The sequence below is a fragment of the Rutilus rutilus genome, assembly GCF_951802725.1.
Source record: "Rutilus rutilus genome assembly, chromosome: 9".
NCBI classification, from domain to species: Eukaryota; Metazoa; Chordata; class Actinopteri; order Cypriniformes; family Leuciscidae; genus Rutilus; species Rutilus rutilus.
The window spans coordinates 14,429,414-14,450,582 of record NC_140223.1 but is presented as its reverse complement, the minus strand read 5'-3'; the positions used below and the strand labels follow the sequence as shown (position 1 = coordinate 14,450,582).

The 21,169-nt window shown below is 38.3% G+C and overlaps 2 protein-coding genes across 3 annotated transcripts; one reads left to right on the top strand and one right to left on the bottom strand.

Moving 5' to 3' along the window:
• Positions 1-6,175: 6,175 nt before the first annotated feature.
• On the bottom strand, positions 6,176-13,753 carry sars2 (seryl-tRNA synthetase 2, mitochondrial). The gene is made up of 16 exons (XM_084418403.1): positions 13,452-13,753; positions 13,238-13,333; positions 12,735-12,764; positions 12,380-12,520; positions 11,625-11,679; positions 11,027-11,090; positions 10,838-10,943; positions 10,564-10,611; positions 9,561-9,669; positions 8,867-8,912; positions 8,668-8,755; positions 8,387-8,499; positions 7,978-8,071; positions 7,629-7,721; positions 6,749-6,814; positions 6,176-6,668 (listed from the first exon to the last, which is right to left on the bottom strand). The coding sequence occupies exons 1-16, from the start codon at positions 13,716-13,718 to the stop codon at positions 6,543-6,545; spliced, it is 1,542 nt and encodes a 513-aa protein (XP_084274529.1). The 5' UTR covers positions 13,719-13,753; the 3' UTR covers positions 6,176-6,542.
• Positions 13,754-14,721: 968 nt separating this feature from the next.
• LOC311296408 (kelch repeat and BTB domain-containing protein 8) lies at positions 14,722-20,219 on the top strand. 2 transcript variants are annotated; one of them, XM_084418133.1, is made up of 5 exons: positions 14,722-15,191; positions 15,776-15,941; positions 17,130-17,208; positions 17,518-17,745; positions 17,833-20,219. In XM_084418133.1, the coding sequence occupies exons 1-5, from the start codon at positions 15,189-15,191 to the stop codon at positions 19,355-19,357; spliced, it is 2,001 nt and encodes a 666-aa protein (XP_084274259.1). In that variant the 5' UTR covers positions 14,722-15,188; the 3' UTR covers positions 19,358-20,219. The 2 variants fall into 2 exon arrangements, with proteins under 2 accessions (XP_084274259.1, XP_084274260.1); XM_084418134.1 differs by having other exon boundaries at positions 14,725-14,911.
• Positions 20,220-21,169: the final 950 nt, after the last annotated feature.

Sequence of the window (21,169 nt, the reverse complement as noted above, 5' to 3'; positions counted from 1 at the left end):
GTGCCAGACTTCCTTTCTCTTCCCGTAGCTTAGATGGTCTTTGCAGCCCTTGTGAATGGAGCTCCATAAACATGTGTGACGGGGGTTCTGGGAGTCCTGCTGAACACAGCTGGCCAACAAACACAGAGGCTAGCTGGCCACCCCCCACGCAGTTGTCAACAAACTATTTTATGCTAACCAGCGCCTGGTCCACGATTAGCATCTTTTCTCGATGTTTTGATCCTCTGGGTCGCCCTTCTGGCAGCAGGGAGCGGGAGGTAGGCGCCGTGGCTTAGTTGGTTAAAGCGCCTGTCTAGTGAACAGGAGATCCTGGGTTCGAATCCCAGCGGTGCCTTTGACGATATCCGTGTGTGTGTGTGTGTGTCGCAAGGCTGTGAACCCTTGCAGTCGCTTGCTTTTCTGAGAACTGACCACAAAAGGTGAAACCGAGGTCTTGCTTCCATTTGCAGACCATCCCTGAGCTGTTGTTGAAGGATAGTGTCCCAAGCTAATACGTCTCGGCAGCAAGGCGCCGTGGCTTAGCTGGTCAAAGCGCCTGTCTTGTAAACAGGAGATCCTGGGTTCGAATCCCAGCTGTGCCTCTACTCTGTTGGCTTCGCTCTCTGGGACCGTTCTTGGACAGAGGGCCTCAGAACTTTGAATCGGGTTTCAACTGTGCAGAGGCTCGAGGACCTGTCTTTTCTGCCCGCAGAGTGTACAGCATTACAGTGTTGGATGTGCAGATGGCCAGATGAAAAACCGCCACGTGTCCCGGCCAGGCAATCACGTGGGCTCTGTGGCGCAATGGATAGCGCATTGGACTTCTAGATTGCAAAATGAGGCCATTCAAAGGTTGTGGGTTCGAGTCCCACCAGAGTCGTGACTTTTGCCGTCTTGTCAACCCCGTACTGCACAGTGTTGCCCTCAGGTAACAGAAAGCTTTTGAGGCCTCTTGTTCTCAACGTGTTCATTTCAATAATGTCAATGTAGTCAAAGGGCTTCAAAATGTCTCTTTGGTTTACTACCACAATTGCTTACGGAAACCTCTTGGCTCTTGCACACAAGGACCGGCCGTCACCACAGAGAAGTGCCAGACTTCCTTTCTCTTCCCGTAGCTTAGATGGTCTTTGCAGCCCTTGTGAATGGAGCTCCATAAACATGTGTGACGGGGGTTCTGGGAGTCCTGCTGAACACAGCTGGCCAACAAACACAGAGGCTAGCTGGCCACCCCCCACGCAGTTGTCAACAAACTATTTTATGCTAACCAGCGCCTGGTCCACGATTAGCATCTTTTCTCGATGTTTTGATCCTCTGGGTCGCCCTTCTGGCAGCAGGGAGCGGAGGTAGGCGCCGTGGCTTAGTTGGTTAAAGCGCCTGTCTAGTAAACAGGAGATCCTGGGTTCGAATCCCAGCGGTGCCTTTGACGATATCCGTGTGTGTGTGTCACAAGGCTGTGAACGCTCACTTTTCTGAGAACTGACCACAAACGCCCTTTTCTGCGTTGCCTTGTTGAATGTAGAGGGAAAGTTTTTCTTCTCTGTTCTGGCAAAGAGAATGACCAACTTTTCATTGGCAAATGGGTACATCGATACAGGCTGCCAAAAGGCTGGAATCTCCGGCTTTCAAGGATGCATTGAGCACTCTTCTCTGATTTGGGATCAGATCCAGCGCGCCAGGAGAGAGAAGAGTGATGTGCATGTGGTTTGTTGGACCTGGCTCAGTTCCACACAGGTTGATTGACTTCGCCTTGGAGTTCTTCCATGTCCTGGGTTGTGTAAAGAACATCATCGCCAGATACTTCAGCAAACTGCATATGTGTTTCACGCTAGAGGGCTACATGACAGGATGGCAGCAGTTAGAACGTGGAATTGCGATGGGATGCGCCATCTCCCCCATCCTGTTTGTGATGGCTTTCGAGGTAATCCTCATAGGGGCCAGGCAGATAGTTGGAGGTATCAAATTACCATCGGGCGTGAGGCTACCACCCCTGAGGAGCTACATGGACGATGTGACAAGCATCCTTCAAACGGCTCCCTGTATAAACAGGCTCCTCAGGCGCTTTGATGAACTTCTCACATGGGTGAGGATGAAGGTCAAGGTGGAAAAATCAAGAAGCCTCTCCAGGTAATGCCACCTCACCTGTACAACAAACTGAAATTTACACGTTTTTTTCGCTAAAATATGGCAAAAAGCACTGCAGGCCTGTGAACAGCAATTTGCAACTGAAAACAACTGAGTCAGGAACTGCAAAACAGATTAATTGCGTAATTAATTGCGTTTGTGTAAAAAAAAAAAAAAACTGTTGCAAATGTCTAAATGACTTGTTGTGTACATGAGGCAAAAAAAGTTCCCGAAATAACCCGATGTGTACAGTTGCTTCTTTTACCTGCGCTTACAGTTTTGGCACGATTCTCTCACTCTTTGGGTTTTGCAAGCACGAAGAGGAGGGCGGGTCCACCTTCTTCATGTAGCACTAGTCGACTCTACATGACGCTGACTCTCAATTTACTCTTATCTGATTGGTTCAATAAACACGCCAGTCACCAGAACACATCTTTATCTTCATTTGGCTCAAACGTTCTCGTTGCCAAAATGGTAGGCTACTTTTAATGCACACATAGACCTGCATGCTAAATAAATAAATCATGATAGGCTGTGCACCATTAGGCTGACTATATGAGTCCATACTGAATTTCGAGCTGGTGTGTTAAGAAAGAAAATTTCTGTGTATTCACAGTGCATGTATCCTGTTCATCAGGCCATATCAGTTTGTAATCGTGATGCTGCTGAATGTAGGCCTATATCTGCACTACTGCATGCATAATTTCACCTGTCTACTAATCGGGAGGATTCCATAATTATTATTATTATTTTACTAAAATGAGTTACAATAATATTTATTTTCCTTTTAACGTGTATTTTAAGATTATTTCAAAATTATGCACCATTTATCACCTGCAATGCCATCGTGTAACCACTAGATGGCTGTATAGCCCTATATATAAACATATCAAGATTCTGTTTATCCCCTGGAAAACAAAAACACAAAAGGTATGCCCTGCTCTTCAACCAACATGATTAATTAATTAATCCCAAACCTGGTAATTTTGTTAGTATTAATGTACGTTCACTGATTCTAGCTTCTCTCTTTTCGGTCTCTTACTTTTCATGTGAACTGAGTAGGCTACACATGCTTACATTCATAAATATAAACTTTCTATTCAATTTTCTAAATAATTTAGGCTATAGCCTATATGTCACACATGCCTACCTGCCTTTTGATGTAAATAAAAGATGAGTGGTAAATGTTACGGCCAATTATTGATTTTTATTTCCACTTCTCTTTTATCCAAAGAGGAACTATTTGCACTGTATTTATCAATGGGAAATACATCATGCTAAAATAAACTGTCATGTGGCTCACATTATTGGGGTCGCTTGCAAGTCGCAGCAGCACGATATTTCTGCTTCAAATATTGTGCGTAGTTAACAGTGAGTGGTGGTTTCAGACATTATTTTATTAAAGTGCATTTGTCAGTGCCGCACTCCTACTGACTCTTATTCTGCCTGACAGAAAGAAAAGCTCGTAGCTTACTGAAGGCGGAGCGTTTTGACCAATCAGATGAAAGGGGCGTTTCAGCACCGCCCACGTGTGCAAATGAAATATCGAACCCATAAACCGATTTGTCAACCACAAACGAAAAATGAAACATCGAGCCAAAATCACATTTTTTGTTTTTTAAACTAAACTAAAAAACGAATATTCGAGCTGGTTTTCATTTCTCGTTATTCCATTCCAAACAGGAAATGAAATGATCAAAAAGTACACGGACCATTACATTTATAGATTTTTTTTTACTTGACAAGTTTTGACTTGTCTGGCACCGAACAATTTAAATTAAATTTACATGTATTAATTAATCAAATTTGATTTGGGGCAGCCACCCTTACATGGATCATCGTTTGGAAACATGGATGAAGGAAGACATATTGTCATATTATTGAGAGGGAGGACTAGAACCCTCACTTGTCCTATGTAGAGTTGTGGGGAGGCTGTAGCCCCTTTTGTAATTGTTAGTTTTATTATTATTATTTTCCCCGAATGGGAATTTATGGCAGCCCTATCAACTGAACATAGGAATATCATAGGTTATGAATGGTGATTTGACCAATTTTGGAGTCCCTAGGACCAACTCTATAGCGCCACCACTAGTTAAAAACTTCACTTCTCTAAAGGATATATATTTTGAACCCTTCAAAAAAAAAAAAAAAAAAAAACTCTCTTCATGCTGATCACATTCAACATCGTACGTTAAGACTCCACCCATTAGAGTAGCGACCATTTTGAAAAGTACAGCATTATTTTGTGTCCAATTTTGTCCAGAATCTGATCAGATGATCTTTGGACTGAGATGCACAGAAATGAAAAAACAAAAGTTATGATGTCGTGAACTTAACGAGGTTGACCCAAAATTGGTTCAGAGGCTGTATCTCGACCAAAGTTTGATCAATCAAAACAAAAATTGGTACACTTCATTTGAACCATAATCTAAGGGTCCATGCCAAATTTGGGTACGGCTACAGGTCATGAGATCTTAAAAATGGTTATTTCAATCATGATCATGGTGTCTATGGATTCCTTGTGTAAGGATCAGATGAACCATCAGGCTGCCATGTAGAATTTTGTCATAAATTGCAATATCTTTTAAACGATTTGACATATCAGCACAAAATTTGGTAGATATCATTATCGGGATGGTACCTGAGAAGTTTGAACACAGCGACACCTAGTGTTCCAGAGATAAAATGATTTTTTGCAAAAACAACTTTTGAAAAAAGATAAAATTTGTTTTGTTTTTTGTCATTACGTTCCTTGGTCTATGGCGATTCCAACGATATCTCATTTGTCATTTTCCTTATATGTGCCTGTCTGCCATATTAAAGCAAAAGAAAAACAGTTTTTTCGCTACTCTTCCTACAAATTCTGTCCAAAATCTGATCAGATAATCTTTGGACTGAGCTGCACAGAAATGACTCAACAGATTTTTTTATATTCGCAACTGTTCCTGAGAAATACGTCACAGAATTTGACCTTGCCTGTGTTTTTGTCTTATGCCAGTTAGCTTAGCATGCTAATTGGTCAGCATCTAACCAGTTGCCATTCTAATGTGGCTCTTCAGCTATCAGGTTAACCATAAACCACATTAGCATTAAGTTATCTTAGCATGCTAATCTGATTAAAATATTAAGTAATGCTCTTGTGTGCTCATTCTCACGCTAAAGCCTCTCCTCGGCAGCCTGGTAAACCAGCATCAACTGAGTAGCACAATCAGTAATACCACAAACCCTGAACTTTTCATGTCGTGGGTTCAAATCCTGTGTGGCACATGCAGTAAGAGGTACTGTGGCCAGAAGTTGCTTCTGTTCCATACATTGTGCTTTTCTAAGAGTTATCTCATCTGAAATTATTAAATGTAGCATACAGTGCATTTATATACAAAATCTTCATTTTGAGTTTCTCACTTGAACTATGGAACTACAGCATCTGTGAGAAAATACATCTTCACAGATTGTGGATTTGAGTCCCGTGTGGGGACTTTATAAAATGATGTGTAATGTTCTGTCATTTAGAACCAAATAGCTGCGGTTCTGCCTTCAAAAACTCAAGTCTCTGTAAAATTAAACAACCCATTGTATAAGTGGCATGCTGTTTAAAGCAACAGGCTATAGCTTTGAAAATGGTTTGATCAAATTTGATGTGTAGCAAGTGTTTAACCATGTGAATGGTGCAATGTTCAAAAGTTTCCCTAATAAAAAGTCCAAACATGCCAAAAATGGCCATAAGGGGTTTGGCCCGATAACTGCTGCTTGTAGCTATATTTTTACATTTATTTAAAGGAAATTGAACAAAATAAAAATTAAGTTAGGACAAAATGTATAGGACTTGTGTTGCTTTATCTCATTTTAAGTAATTTGTTCAACCAGCAAAAGGTTTAAGCTATCTGGTTTGCTGAGGAATTGAGAAAATTCAGGTAGATTATTTGTAACAAGTTGTTTTGATTTTGCAGCCTTGGCTAAATGGAAGAGACTAGATAATAATTGGTGACGTCATCACTCTGCTGCAAACACTCCTTCAATGTCATCAACATCGATGCCATATGACAACATAAAATCTGAAGAACGATTACAACTGTGAGTGGGTCCTGACACATGTTGTCTAACTTTAAAACTTTAATAGAGTTAAAAATGTGTACAAATGCCAATCCCAATGCATTTTTTTTCTTTATCATTATTATGTTAAAATCACCAACAAAACCTTAATCTGCAAACTTTATCTGGTGGAAAAAAATGTACACAGCCCAGTGTACAACTAGTGAACAAAGCCATAGCAATTTGAGATGTCGCTGATGGCATTTTATTGAAAATTTGGATAGGCCACATAAATGTTGTTTTTGGAAATGAGAGGTTTGAGACAATAAGACAAACACCTATATACATTGCCTTCACTGTGGAGAATACAGTAAAAATAGTACTTCACTGAAGTCTGATATACTATTAAGAAGTTATTTTGAGGTATGTCGCTTGGGTTGGTTTGGTCCCATATATTTAATAGGAGTGTATTTAGGTTTTTCTATCACATCCAAGCCAAGATAGTGCTGCAAGACTTCAGGAATCTGAACCGTCCCTTCCTAACAGAAGACAAACAGAGAGACAAAATTAATAATACAATGAATATCTGTTGAAAAATAATCGTTAGTTTAGATTCTACCTTGGTTTGGTGTGTCTCCAAAATGGCAATGATGGTACGTGGAATAGCACAAGCTGTAGCATTTACCTAAAATATGAAAAATAAAGTGTTATTGACTGCTGCAGCTATTTTTTACGGAAGCTCTGAACCGCAATTTAAAAAAAAACCCAAAATATAAAAATCTAACATACAATATTTTGAGAACAAAGTCAAAATTACGAGAAGTCTTCCGTAGAAGTTTTTGTGTGCGTGCGTGCGCTCGTGAAGTCAAACTGCCTCGGACATGGATCTAAACAGAATAGTAGCTTTTTGCTTTTATCTGGGCTTTCAACAAAAGGAAATTCTACATGTGCTAATCTACCAACATGGCATTACCATTTGTTTTAGGACGTTACAAAATATATCCGGCCAAATGATTTGATACAGAATTATGCACTTAAAATGTATCCAGAAATGATTTACGTAAACAGTACGGTTACTGTTGAGTGTTCTCGGCCCAGATGGCGTTGCCTATAGATGAGCACGAAGACACGTAGGCTTCGAGTCAATGTGCCATAAAGTTTGGACCAGCTAGATTGTGGTGCCTTTACCTCCTCCGGCGGAGTCTTCGTGCTCGTCTAAAGGCGTCCTAAGACAAATGGTCTTAGCAGAAGCAGTTTGACTTCACGAGCGCATTTCTGTACAAAAAAAATCTATAAATAAGAACTTCTATGGAAGACTGTATTCTCGTAATTTGTACTTTATTCGCAAAATATTATGACTTTAATCTCGAAATATTTCTTTTTTTTTTTTTTTTTTGCGGTTCAGGTTGTTTTTTTTTCAGCACAACAAATAGAATGGACATATTGCAGCCATGGCTCACCATACTGTTATTAAGATGGTATTATAAATAGCATCTTACTGTATGCGCATACTTAGGGTTTCCATCATTTCCCTCATAGAGAATGTTAAGACGTCGGCTCTGGTAGTCTGTGCAGTTTGAGGCACTGGAGATCTGATAAAGGACTAAGTAAGTTGATATTCAACAAAAGGATGCAAAAGTAGAAATGTATTCCTCTTTTTGACTAGCAAAATCAGAAACAAATTCAAATAGCAAATTCTTATACATAAAAAAACATGTACAAAAAATTCTAAAGATGCCGTTTAGTATTCTTGTTGATGGTTCTCTTTTTTTAAAAAAAATTGTATGCATTAATCTAACGATTAATTACACTTCCTATTAACTCTTCATTTTAAAATACAGTTCCAACCTCTCCAAAGCTGCCACGTCCTGGCATCCATGCCTCAATATCATACTTTCGGAAGGCAGGAGGCCCCAATTCTTGAGTGGGCATATCCAAGACTCTGTGAAGGAAAGAATTGCTATTACTATTTTATTAGCAATTACCCATCCATTGGTTTCATGTCTACACATCTTCCTAGTATTCACTGACCACTGACAGCAAGTGAAAACTCACAACAAATATTTACTTCTTAGTGTGCACAAACTTTAAGAACCACTGTTAGCCAAATAAATACTTAAAATAAATGCTTTTCAGGTTTTAATACCATACCATTTTCAAAATAATAAGAATGTCACATTTTCTAAATCAAAACATGAATGAACTAACTATGCTTAATCTTAGTGTGTGTAAACACTGGTTAGATTTTAGACAAAACCTGTAATGAAGCTTTAGGGAAGAGAAAATCTCCTTCTGTAACATGACAAATTCATCCAGCAACTGGGAACTCTCCTCTCCCGTCTCATTCGAAGTCACACCGAACATTTCAATCTGCATAAAAGTAAACAAAGTAAACACCCTAAAGGTAACAACAGATCATAGTTCATACAACAGTTCATAGTTCAAACAGAACAGGTTCATAGTACATCAAGGATCTTAACTTTTCTGCTTTTCTGTGTTTCTTTCATTTCCATGCTACCACTTCGGTTTTCTGATTACCTTGTTAAAATGGTGAACTCTGTAGAGCCCCCAGGTCTCTCTTCCAGTATCTGTTTCTGCTCGATAACATGTGCTACTACAGATGGTCCTACAACATAAAAGCAATACAAATGACACTTTATGCTTGCATCAATCAAAGAAAAACTGAATGTAGCATTCAGACAATCAATCAATAGGTAAATCAGGGACTTTTTTTTACCTGACAGGTAAATCCTTCAAATTTACAGCATGATCCATGAAATATCCTAGTACAATATAGGTCATCATCAATTCATTGTGAAGTATTCGTGGATACTAAAAAAAAAATAGCTAAACTAACATTTGGTGACTACTGGTCTATATTTTAGTATAATTTTATTAATAGTAATAACTTCAAATAAAATACCGGTCAAAAGTTAGGAATAATTAAGAGTTTTTAAATTGTTGCTCACTTGTTAATAATGGTTATTATTATCATCATCAACATTTAATACAGTTTTTTCTGCTCAAAATTTTTGTGGAAATCATGATGCATTTTTTCACAATTCCTTGAATGAATAGAAAGTTCAATCAACAGCACAGAATGATTTATGAAGTATCATGAGACAATGAAGACTGCAGTAATGGTTTCTGAATATTCAGCTTTGCCATCACACAAAAAAAAACCTTTTTAAAATATATTCAAATAGACTCTTTTTTTTTTTTTTTTTTATAATATTTCATAACATTACTGTTTTTACTGTATTTTTGTGAAACTAGATGCAGTCTAGGTGAAAAAAATCTTAATTATTCCAACCTACTTTACTTTTGTTTTAATTTATAATAAATCTTATAATTCACATTTTTTATTATCTTTGAATTATTATATATTATAAGATTAATTATCAAATCACAGAAGTTCATGCTTTTATCACCTGCCACTCCTACTTCCCCTGTTCCAGCAAGATTAAGGTCAGGAAAGCGTGACGGGTCCAGAGAGTACACCTGTGATTTATGGGCATGAGGCTGCATCCCACAACCTTCCTGAACAACAGATGCAAAAACAGCACAAATATCATGAAGATTCATGGGGATTCTTTATAGGTTACTACAGTTGTCTTGTCACTACATTATATTTCCATTAAGAATCTTAATACACAGCTGCATCTAAAGTATTCAGGATAAATGATTTTAGATTATACTGCTAAAGCCATTAGTCATAGTAGTATCTGATTATGAAGATCTAATTGAGGCCCTGTTTACACTAGTGTGTTTTTGATTTAAAACGCAAAACTTTTGCTATGGTTACACCTGGCGCCCACTACTCTGGAGTTGTCGACCCTAGAAAACAGACTTTTGGAAACACTGCAGACCCCATTTAGTTTCAAAACTCTGGGTTGTGTGTCAGTATAGACAGATCAAAACAGAGACTTTTGAAAACGAAGCTTGGCTGCCCACATTCACTCGTCTCTCTCAACGGCTCTGTAACAGACCCAGCCACGACGACCGCGTAAACAAAAACAAAGAGACGGAACTGCAAGCTTTGCTGACTTTGTTGTCCTTTTTAGCAGCCATTGTGTAGTTAAACTCAGCATTTTGTACTGCAGATGCCTATATGCGCTAGAGGAAAGCTATTATTAGAGCAATCGGCAACAATTGGCTAAGGGCTAATGTGCCGTTTTCGGTCGTGTAGTGTGGACGGAGATCTTTTCTGAATTGCAGTGGAAACGCCAGTATGGACAAAGATTGTTTTCATTTTAAAATGCCTATGTTCATACATTTATAGTTGTGAAAGCTCTTCAAAATTCAGGAATAGTTTAAAACAAAATAAAAACAGAGATATCTCAGTAAAGGAATGCAGAATTTTGACAACCACAATGTAATAAAAATGTTGTTAGATATCATTATACCGTAAGATTAGAACAAAGCGATACTCACAAAAACCACTGATTTTAACATGTCAGGAACAACCATGGGAATAAAGCCCTGTAAAATGTAAAAAAAAAATCAAAACAGAGTTTTAAGTGTACTCAACCTCCAAAAAAGAAACCGAAACATTAATGTTGAGATAGATAAGTCAATATGAAATCAAAATTTATTTTGTTTACTTTTTTTATATATTTTTTTTATAATAAGTTCCTGGTTTTATAATATACCATTCATGGGTGGAGACATTATTCTAAATAACAGAAATAGATCAAAACATACTAACCAATTTCTGAAGAAGATCCATAGTAAAATTTTGCAAGGCAAACTGAAGTCTGGCCCCTGCCCCTCTCAAGTAGTATGATCTGTGCCCTGACACATGGGCAAGCCGTCTAAGAGGAAAGAGATGCAAATGAAAAACAAATAAAAATAAATAACTGACTAAAATTAAAACATGATAGAGAAAACATCTAACCTCTGTCTTATGATGTCAAGACCCTCTCCAATTTCTAGGTGGCCTTTTGGTTTGAAATCAAATTCTATGGTGGACACATGACACAACAGAAAAATTACAATACTTTTTTTGTGCAACATTTCCTAGCATTTACAAAACATTTGACCAGGTTAGGAAATATTTCAAATCAGTCACACCATGTACTGATCAAAACTGCAAGCAGCAGATCCAAGCAGCAAAAAGTTATTTAAAAATATCAGCAACATAATACAATACAGTTCTGCTCATATTATCCCTGGCAGAATATGCAAGATGTTGAGTTTTTTTTTTAAAGAATATAATAAAAAAGCATGTTGTTTATATTCAGTACTGCCCCCCTGATAAAGCTAGTTGACAAAACAGGTATATGCATAAAATAAATCAAATACACATTTCAATCACTGATCTCACTGCTAGAGATTTACTGTAAATTGCTGCAAGAAATGTAACACAAAGTCAAACCTCAAGGTCAGGGAAACCCATGGCTGCTGCTTCAAATCATACTCCAAATTGTATTTTTGACCAAACCGATTTCAAGAAATGGATAGTATGGTTTATGGCTTTATTCAAATAAATTTACCTCGTCTCTGACCAACCAATTCAACCACTCTTGCCTGGCTCTCATCTCCAATGGGCTAAGAGAAAAGACAAATAAATAAATAAAATACATTCCTTTCAAAGCAAGGGTAGGCAATGCTACTCATAAACACTTCTTGTCATACTGGGTGAAACTTTCTTCACATCCTGATAGCAATCAATAATAGAAGTTGTATAAATATAAAAAAAAATATACAACAACAACCTTTTACAGTTCCTCCTGAACCAAACCAACGAGCTTATGCTGTGTTCACGCCATTTTGTTATTACAGTAATTAAGAGATGCCAACCCTTGATGTTATACTCGGAGCTGTTCATTTATGCCCATCTATGGCAACACTGAAATGAGCCCATGTGTTTTGAAGGAAGCGTGGCTTTGGAAAGCGCTCTGAAGGGAGGGTGCGATCTTGCGCTTTCGAAGCTAGCTTGCTATAGCTAGCCTCTCCAAAAATTGCCTACCCAGCTTTCCTGATTTTTCAGTTATTACAGAATCATTAAAAGAATCCATTATGACAATGTGTATGTTTTTGTATACTGTTATTTGATTAGGTGCAAATCTGATACTTGGATTTGGTTCATTTAACATTTAGTAATAAATTGTTTCATAACTTAATAGCAGTTAATATGACTGGTTTAACATTTTTACTATTTTTAGGATTACTTTTTTTTTTTATATAATACATAATATTTCCTTTTTATTATTATTATAATTATTATGAAAGGTGAGTTGTCCCTTACCACACTTGGATGTGTTCTGTTGGGCAGTCGTAGAGCGCGGCAGTAATGTTCTTTCTCCAGCTCGCTCTCTTGCAGATACAACTGACTAAGTTTCTCCCTGAGTGCTCTACCTTCTTCTCTCGCACTGTTGTACTCCACAAGCTGTAAGTACAAAGAAGGGAAAGAATGTCATACAAATATTCCAATGCATATTATGCATACTACATATCGCAAAGGAAGCAGAAAAATCACTCAAATACAGTAGCTTTCAATTGTAAAAAAAACGTTCATGCTTTTATTAATTAAAAAGCCCATATTTAATTCTTCAAACGAAAGTTTAGAGTGTTACGCAAATCAAAAAAAAGCTGTAACTTACACTAGACAAAGTGGATTTGTCATGTTCATCCTGAAAGGGAAAAGGGTGGGAAAAATGGACTGAACCAAATTTTCATCCAGAAATAAATCACAAATAATATCAACATTAACTTTTTTTAACATCAAGATGTTGTGTCATTATGTTAACGAATACAGTGAATTATTTCTACCGACTAACTATTCAATTGACTACTCAAAGAGAAAATAGCCAGAATTCTTCTTCTTTCAAATTTACCTTCACCAACCATTTTTGGGTAAACTCAACTGTTTATTTAAAATAAGTATAAAGCAATTATAAGTATAAAGCAGTGTGTATATTATAACTAAGCACTGTAAATAATAAATATTTGTTGTCATTTCCCCCCACCATTGATCTTTTAGCTTAACGGTTATGCAATTTTAGATGGATAACATAGCACACTGCAGGAAACGTCAACTGTCCAATGTAAAGTACCCACACTTCATATTGAAACTTTTATTATGTAAATGGATATGGACACTTACTACAAGAGCGCGGACTTTGCCACTGATCACATGCTTTCTCTTTTCCAAATCTGATATTTCTTTTTGCACCTTCTGTAGTTTCTTCCAGACTGAGACCTAGACACACATTGTACCACACAGTTGTTCCATTAACGTTTTCACATGCATTATCTGAAAATCTCAGTTTAACTAATGTCAGTGCAGCAGTATTGTTTTAAAGCATGCTGTGTCTTACTATAACTCCGACATCAGCTGCCTGCAGATCTCCTTTCCTATTGTGCACCTCCGCTGTCACCGCATCTGTCTCATCGCACACACGCTGCATGTCCAGCTCGGGTTTGTGACTGTACCCTTCCCGTACATGCTCATAGAGGCTGCTCCTGACCGGTCGAGAGGAGCAAGGTCGGCAGGACCATCTAAATCCACTGCTGACATTTAGTCTCGAAGACGTAAGCAGATAAAAAGAGCAACACCGTGTAGCTGCCCTTACAGAGGACGCCATGGTTAACGGGTTGACAGTTTAACAGTACGGAAGCCGAGAAGAGTCATTTCGTGTAAATTCAATTGGAAATGCGATGACAGTGATACTCTTTTTATTTATTTTGTTATAATTATTATTATTCTAGTCTATTGTTATTATTGTTATAAATAAATCGGAAAGCATATTTCACTTTGAAACTTTTTCTGTAGTTTTATGTATTTTGTAGTGCTTATATAATTTTAGTGAAAATTATAGTTAGTTTGTAGGGACTTTTACTATGAAAACCATAGTAAATATTCTTGCAAGCTTTTACTGTCGGAGCTGTTCGGGGTTTGTTTTCACCCCACCAACTGAACATGTTCAATCAACGTTTGTTGAAATGTGAAGTGTAAAAATGACAGTTGGTTTTCATTAAATGTAAAATACAATGGCCAACTTGTTTGTTGGCGTTTGTCTGTCTGGTATGAACTGGACTTAAGAAAAGAGAAAAAAATTAAAGAGTTCTTAGAATTGTGTACGTCACTACTCGATCCGTAGTGACAGTGTATACACATTTTCCCAGAATAAAGATGTTATTAACCAAAAAGTTATTTATCCAAACAAGTCCATAAACAACGTATTTTTGAGAAAAGACCCCAAGGAACCAGTAAAGCAGAATGTACTCTTTGGTTTCACTGATTATCCTTAATATTTTATTTTATTAATTTATTGATACTTTTTTTATCAAATTTTCATAAATGTAGGTTTACTAATCAGAGCCCCAATTTTATAATTGTGTTGACTGAAGTAAGACAGTATTAGGGACTCTCCGACTAAGAACGCTGTAAAGACTTTAAAAATATGTAGAATTTACAAAATATTTATTTGATATCTTTATGCACCTTTATTCTGATCTTTCTGTGATTATCTCCCCCTTTTCTTTCGCTTGAGACTCTTAAGACTCTCGATTCGCGCTGAGACGGAAGTAAATATCCGTCACATCCGGTAAATTGGCCTATTTATTACTAAAGCGGAAGTTTAGTATGTTGTTCCGGCAAGTGACAGAATCCGCTTGCTTCGTCTCTAATCATGGCGCAATGCTTTCAGCTGTGAGAAATAGTTGCAATAGATATTACTGGTCAAACAATCATCCATTTTTCCTGTGACTACGGTGCCTACGGCCAATCCGGATTACAGCCACTAATAATCTACTACATGGAGCCGCGGTCGTCAAGGTGGATATATCAGGCGCGCGTGTATATTTCTGAGCTGAAATGCTAAGGATGTGCAACACACCGTAATGAGCCGAACAATTTGCGCTGAAACTACCCAGGAAGGTCAAGGCGTTGTGAACAGGCCGAAGGGTGTCAGGCCGTCTGTACCATTGTGGCACCCTGATAGCCTTGATACACAAAATCGAACTCAAGACGCACCAAGAATTAAGAGACTGTCCGTTACCTAGAGCTATACTGCTAGGGTCAACTCGCTCTCTGATAGAAACCTTCACCTCTCATGGTAATATTTGAGAAAATATACATGTATATATGTATATATATGTATATGTTGTGTATATACAATGTGTAACGTTATATATATAGACGAGTGTTAAATGCTCGCTGTTGTATTTGTTCGCGTCAGTTTGCATTGCAATATTCTGATTTATTTACTTATGGTGCGTGAAGAATCTGGTCAGTCAATCCCATTGCTAATATTCACCAAACAGAGATCATCTATAGATAGTTTTGGGAAATGTTTTGACGGAGAAAAATGCTGGAAATAACAGAATTTTATAATTAAAGTCATGAAAATTAACACAATTACAGTCTTAACATTTTTTAAAGTTTCTATTGGTGAACATGTTTTAATGTATTTATACCAGTAGTTGTGCTCAACTCTAATATAATTTTTTTTTCAATTTTAGAAATTAGGGAACACTCACTGTAAATATCTTCCCAGTTCAGCCCTAGAAACTGGCACGCTGTCACCAATCAGATCTGTCATCATCAATGTGAATTAAATGTAATCACAAGTATTATACTGTCAGAATAAGAGCATCTAGTGAGTAAACAATGTATTTTTACATTAAATCCCTGTCACAGATGAGTGTCAGAGGTAGTACACTCAGAGGTGGTACTATTACCTGGCGACCACAGCCTTGGAAGGATGCAGATAGAGGTGGTGGAGAACCTCTTTCAGATAGTGACTCGGAGGAAGAGGATTTTCCTGATGACTACTCGACTCCTTTGGGGGAATATGTAACTCAGGGTGAGATATTGGTTGTTTTTGAACATGGATTGTTTAGATAATTATATATTTATGGATTCTATAATGTAATTTCTTATTTAATTTTAAATATCTCAAAAGAGTCTGCATAGCAGACATGCTTCAATCTATCTTCCTCCTGTTTTATTGCTCTTTACACGTATGTCCTACATCACAACAGCCACCGGATATGCATTGGGGTCCAGAAGATAGAAAATCTAGAATTTTTCTTTCATTTGAACCCAACAAAGGCCCTTTTTTACACCTGGTATTAACATGTGTTTTGGTCGATCTGATCACACGTGGGCGACGCTAAATACAGGTGTAAACGGGGTCTAAAACGTTTTGAGCTTGTCCACTTACGACCACTCAGTCGAAAACGTAAAAGACCGGATTGCTTTCATTGTGTAAACGCTCATGTTGTCGAATGTGTTCAAACAGCCACAAAAGACCACCTACTCTCCGCATACTGACCGTAAACATTATGGGAAGCGCTAGCCAGATGGGGTTTAAACTTTGTCGCCTGGAGACCCAAGTTTGGTTTGAAGACTAAAAAGATACCAAGCACAATGTTCTCTCACCATTCCTGAATTCTAACATGCACTCACTGCGTTTGGTGTCATCTTGCGGCTGTCAGAGCAGAAACAAAAGCTGCTGTTTCGGTTTTCTCCAGCTGTGTTCATATGTAAATTGTGAGAGTTTATTTTATCCATTACATTGAAAGATATGAAAAAGTACATACATTTACCCATGCATAGACCCTCCCCTCGAACAAATCAGGACAGAACAGTGTTCGAAAGTGGACAAAAGAGACTGATTAAAACACTAGGTGTAAACAGGAATGTCTTCCTCTTCTACTTGTGATCTGAACGACCAAAACGCATCTTAATAATACCAGGTGTAAACCGGGGCAAAAGGTTTAAGGCTTGTGAAAAATGTACATCAAGGGAAAGCTATAATGTAAAATGAAGGAATATTTATGAGTGTGCACTACTTCTGGCTCATTATGCAAATAATGTAAATTTGTAATGCAAAACAATATTATTATTATTATAACTTCAAAAACAGCAAAACTAAATTTCACCATATTCATCACATGTGGAAGTGTTGAGACCATTATGGGGACAATATGAATTTGATTAATTTAGCCACCTTTGTATCTGCCTTGTTTCCCTCTGTCAACTCATTCAGGGTTAAAGCAGTTACTTGATGCTCAGCAGTTGTGTGATGTCACTCTTTTGGTGGAAGGAAAAAAGTTCATGTGTCACAGGTTGGTTTTATGTTTTTCTGCTTTGAAGGTTATTTTTCTGATTGTCTTGTACATAAAAAGGTTCTATTTTCACAACTAGAATAATTTAAGGCACATTTTGTATGATGAAATTAAACACTATCACATCACAGGAATTAATTATATTTTAAAATATATTAAACAAAAATTATGCAGAATGAAATAAATGCAGCCTTGGTGAGTATAACAAAAATAAAAGTCATACCAGCCACAAACTTTGAAATGGTAGTGTACATATAAAATTGTTTTGTTATATGTGAACAATTGATTTATTTTTCTTCTTTTTTTCAGAGTTCTTTTAGCAGCAGTCAGTCCGTATTTCCGTGCCATGTTTACCAGCCCTCTCGTAGAGTCACGTCTTACTGAGATCCGACTGGAGGAGGTGACACCCTTTGTTATGGAGACAGTTATCCACTTTGTTTATACAGGAGAAGCAGGTCTTAGTCTCGACACAGCAGAGGATTTGTTTGTAGCGGCCAATCGTCTTCAAGTGATGCCCTTGCAGGACCTTTGCTCTAGGTATTATTTAGATGCTATCTTTTTGTGATCGTTCTACCTTGTATCTTGTCTTGCTGATGCTCACATTTGTATCTTCCTGTTTGTTAGGTTTCTTTTTGAACACCTGTCTGTGGAGAATTGCCTGGGCATGTACTCTCTGGCTCGCTCACATCATGACCAGCTGCTTCTTCGGGCTTCTTTGAGGTTGGTGGGTCAGCATTTCCCTCGAGTGTCTCGGCAGCGAGATTTCCTGCTGTTGGACCCAGGAACTCTTGGCAGCTTGTTGGAATCTGATCGATTGGGTGTGGAGACTGAGACCGAAGTTTACGATGCTGCAAGGCGCTGGGCAGAATACCAGCCCGCAGATCGTTACGTTCACATGCCCAGTTTGTTACGCCATTTACGTCCCGGCCTTTTGGGCCCTGAAGAGAATGTCCGAATGAACAAAGAACTTGGGCCTCGAGCCATTACTGAGGGCATGGGAGGACCGCTGAGGCCTCGAGAAGGCATGTTTGAGAAGAAAATAGTCTGTGTAGATCTTAAGCCGAGGGAGGATGATTCTCTACAGGACAGGGACTTCACGGTGGATTGCTTTGACCCTCGTACAGGGAAGTGGGAGAAGCTGGCAGCATTGGGCTCGTTGCTTTGCCCGGGCTGCATCGCTGTTGGAGGTCGACTGTTTGTGGCAGGTGGCATCCTGCGAAGTGGCCAGGTCTCATCATCACTGCATGAGTACGATGTCGTGGTAAACCGCTGGATTACACGCCCATTGATGGCTGAACCACGTGCGATGTTGGGTCTTCTTGGCTGTGGAGGTTTCTTATACGCTCTCGGTGGCTGTAACCGAACAGCATTTCTAGACACATGCGAAAGATTTGACCTTAATGCGCTGACCTGGGCATCAGGACCTCGCTTGCCATTGCCGTTGCGTTCTTTTGCTTGCGCTGCGCTTCGCTGTCGGCTCTACTTGCTTGGTGGTACCACACTGGAGCAGAGCAGGGCTGTGGTGCATGCTGGCGTGCTTATCTACCACACAGTTACAAGGACCTGGAGCCGTGTCGCCCTAGACTCTGGCGCCACCTGCCTGGCTGGAGGAGTAGCAGTACGTGGCGGTGTTTGTGCCGTTGGTGGTTACTTGCGTGATGCCGCCAAGTTCATCGATGGCAACTACACCCAGGCCGAACCACTTGATGCCACAGGACGCGTGTTGTTCTTCCGAGAGGGACGAGGATCTGGAGTGGAGCGGGAGGTCCCGGTTGGAGTAGAGCGAGGGGGTGGTGGTAGCGACCGTGCCCCTAGTCCGGTGGTTTTTCCAGGTCTGCCGAGGCGCATTGCTGCCGGTGGTGTGGCTAGATGGAAACGCAGGATATATGTTTTGGGTGGTGAGAACGGATCAAGATTTTATGATAGCGTCTACTGCTGGAAACCTGGCTGGAGAAGCTGGGTCCAAAGACGGGAGAAATTGCCAGGGGATACAGGAGGAGTCAGCCAGTTTGGGTGTACTACCCTAAAGTTCCCCAAAAAACACATTTTAGCACGTCTTCGGACTGCTCAACAGAAACGGGGGAAGGAGAAACGGCCGACCCGGTCATGCAGAGTCATGCGGATCAACAGGGCGAATCAGGAAGTGTGATTTTTCAAAAAGACAAATCGGCATTTCGGACAAGTTTATGCACCTATTTTTACATCTTTACTCTTAGTTGATGTCTAGATGGTTTGAAGTTATTTTTGTTTTCATTTTTGCAAGCTGAACGCAAGGTTTCGTTTACTAAGTACTGACAGAAAATGCATAATATTTGGATATGATTTCAGAATTTTTTGCTCTTAATTTTTTTTTTTTTTTTTTTTGGATGCTAAAATTTTATCTTAGAAACAGCAGTCTTGGAGAATAATTAAATGTTTGAATTGCAGCAAAAAAAAAAAAAAAAAAACAGGTTGTAAAGATGCTTGACTCTTTTTGTTTATTTGAAATTTTTTGCTTAAAGCCATTCCTGTGAGGATGAGTATAGTTTTACATGCATTAGAACATCAAGATTGCTACCCTTACAGCAGTTGATACTACTGTAAAGTCATAGATCTTTAATATGGGTTCTCTTTTAAACAGTCTAAGAAACTTTAAAATCTGTCATTTTAATTTATTTTTTAATGACAATGGTGACAAATTACTTATATTAAACCGATATTAAGCTGTTTGATATGACTTTTTTTTTTTTTTTTTTTTCAGGGTTTCCATCAACCAGCATGTTTATGTAGTATCCCAAAATTTGCATTAAAAATGCTGGATGCAAAAACCACTATGCGAATAAAATATCCGTAATGTTCTTAATAAATGTATACACTTCTCTTGAGATGGATGATTTCCCCCAACCCCCGAAAACATGCGTATAAACCATGATTGAAATACATTTACAGATTAAATTGTTTGATGTGCATTTGAAAGACTTAAACTCTTTCCCCGCCATTGTATTTGAAAAAATTTGCCCACCAGCTTTTTTTGATCATTTTTGGAAAACTTTCTTGGACCCCACAATATTTTGTTGTATGAATATCTGAACATGCAATATATTCAACGAATTAACAGACCCTCTGCTTTTTATAACAAAAATTTTGATTTTAATGTTGATGGCGTTATTTTACATATGCATCTGCTTATATGCTATGGCTTGTCTCTGCTTCTTTGCCTGTGTTTTGAGCCAGAGATTTTGTACTCTTTCAGAGGATATGTAATAACATCCCCTACCAGATGACAGTGAAAACACGGAAAGCCAGAAAATTCAGTCAATGGCGGAGAAAGAGTTAAAGTCATGTGACTGAATACATTTCTTAGGTAAAAAAATGTTGTTCTGGTTATCCTGAAATTTTATCTGGCAAGTGATCGCTAGCAAACAATGTTTTTAAGAGCATTTTATCTGTGTATTCTAAGGTAATTTATTACATTTCATAAAGGAGTGGCTTCCCCCATTTTTTTTTTTTTTTTTGACATTTCTTTTTGTTTGCAAATTGTTTTTGCATTATTTCATTTTACGTACAATACATACAATCCTACCTGAGATTGAAACCCAGAACCCAGATGATAATCGCCGTTTTAAATCTCACATGACTGAACTAACATTGAATAATAATGCAACACAACATGAGTCTTAACATTAACACAGTCTATGTTACAGTCTTTCAGTATCATGTGATTTTTGTAGTGTCCACTACAACATCTTTGGAGGTTTGAGTTTGAGACAGTGATTGATGATTTTCTGCACATCGTTGTAACGCACTGTTCGGCTTGCCCTCAATGAAGTGGATCAGTAAACGTATCAGTAGTGCTTTAATGGCATCTTTTTGGGTTTAGCTGGTCATCTCATCTGACATGTTTTAAACATAGAATCGCAATAGAAACCAAATGAATGCTTTTTGTATGATTTCATTGTTCTTTTAATCTTTAAGTTATTGT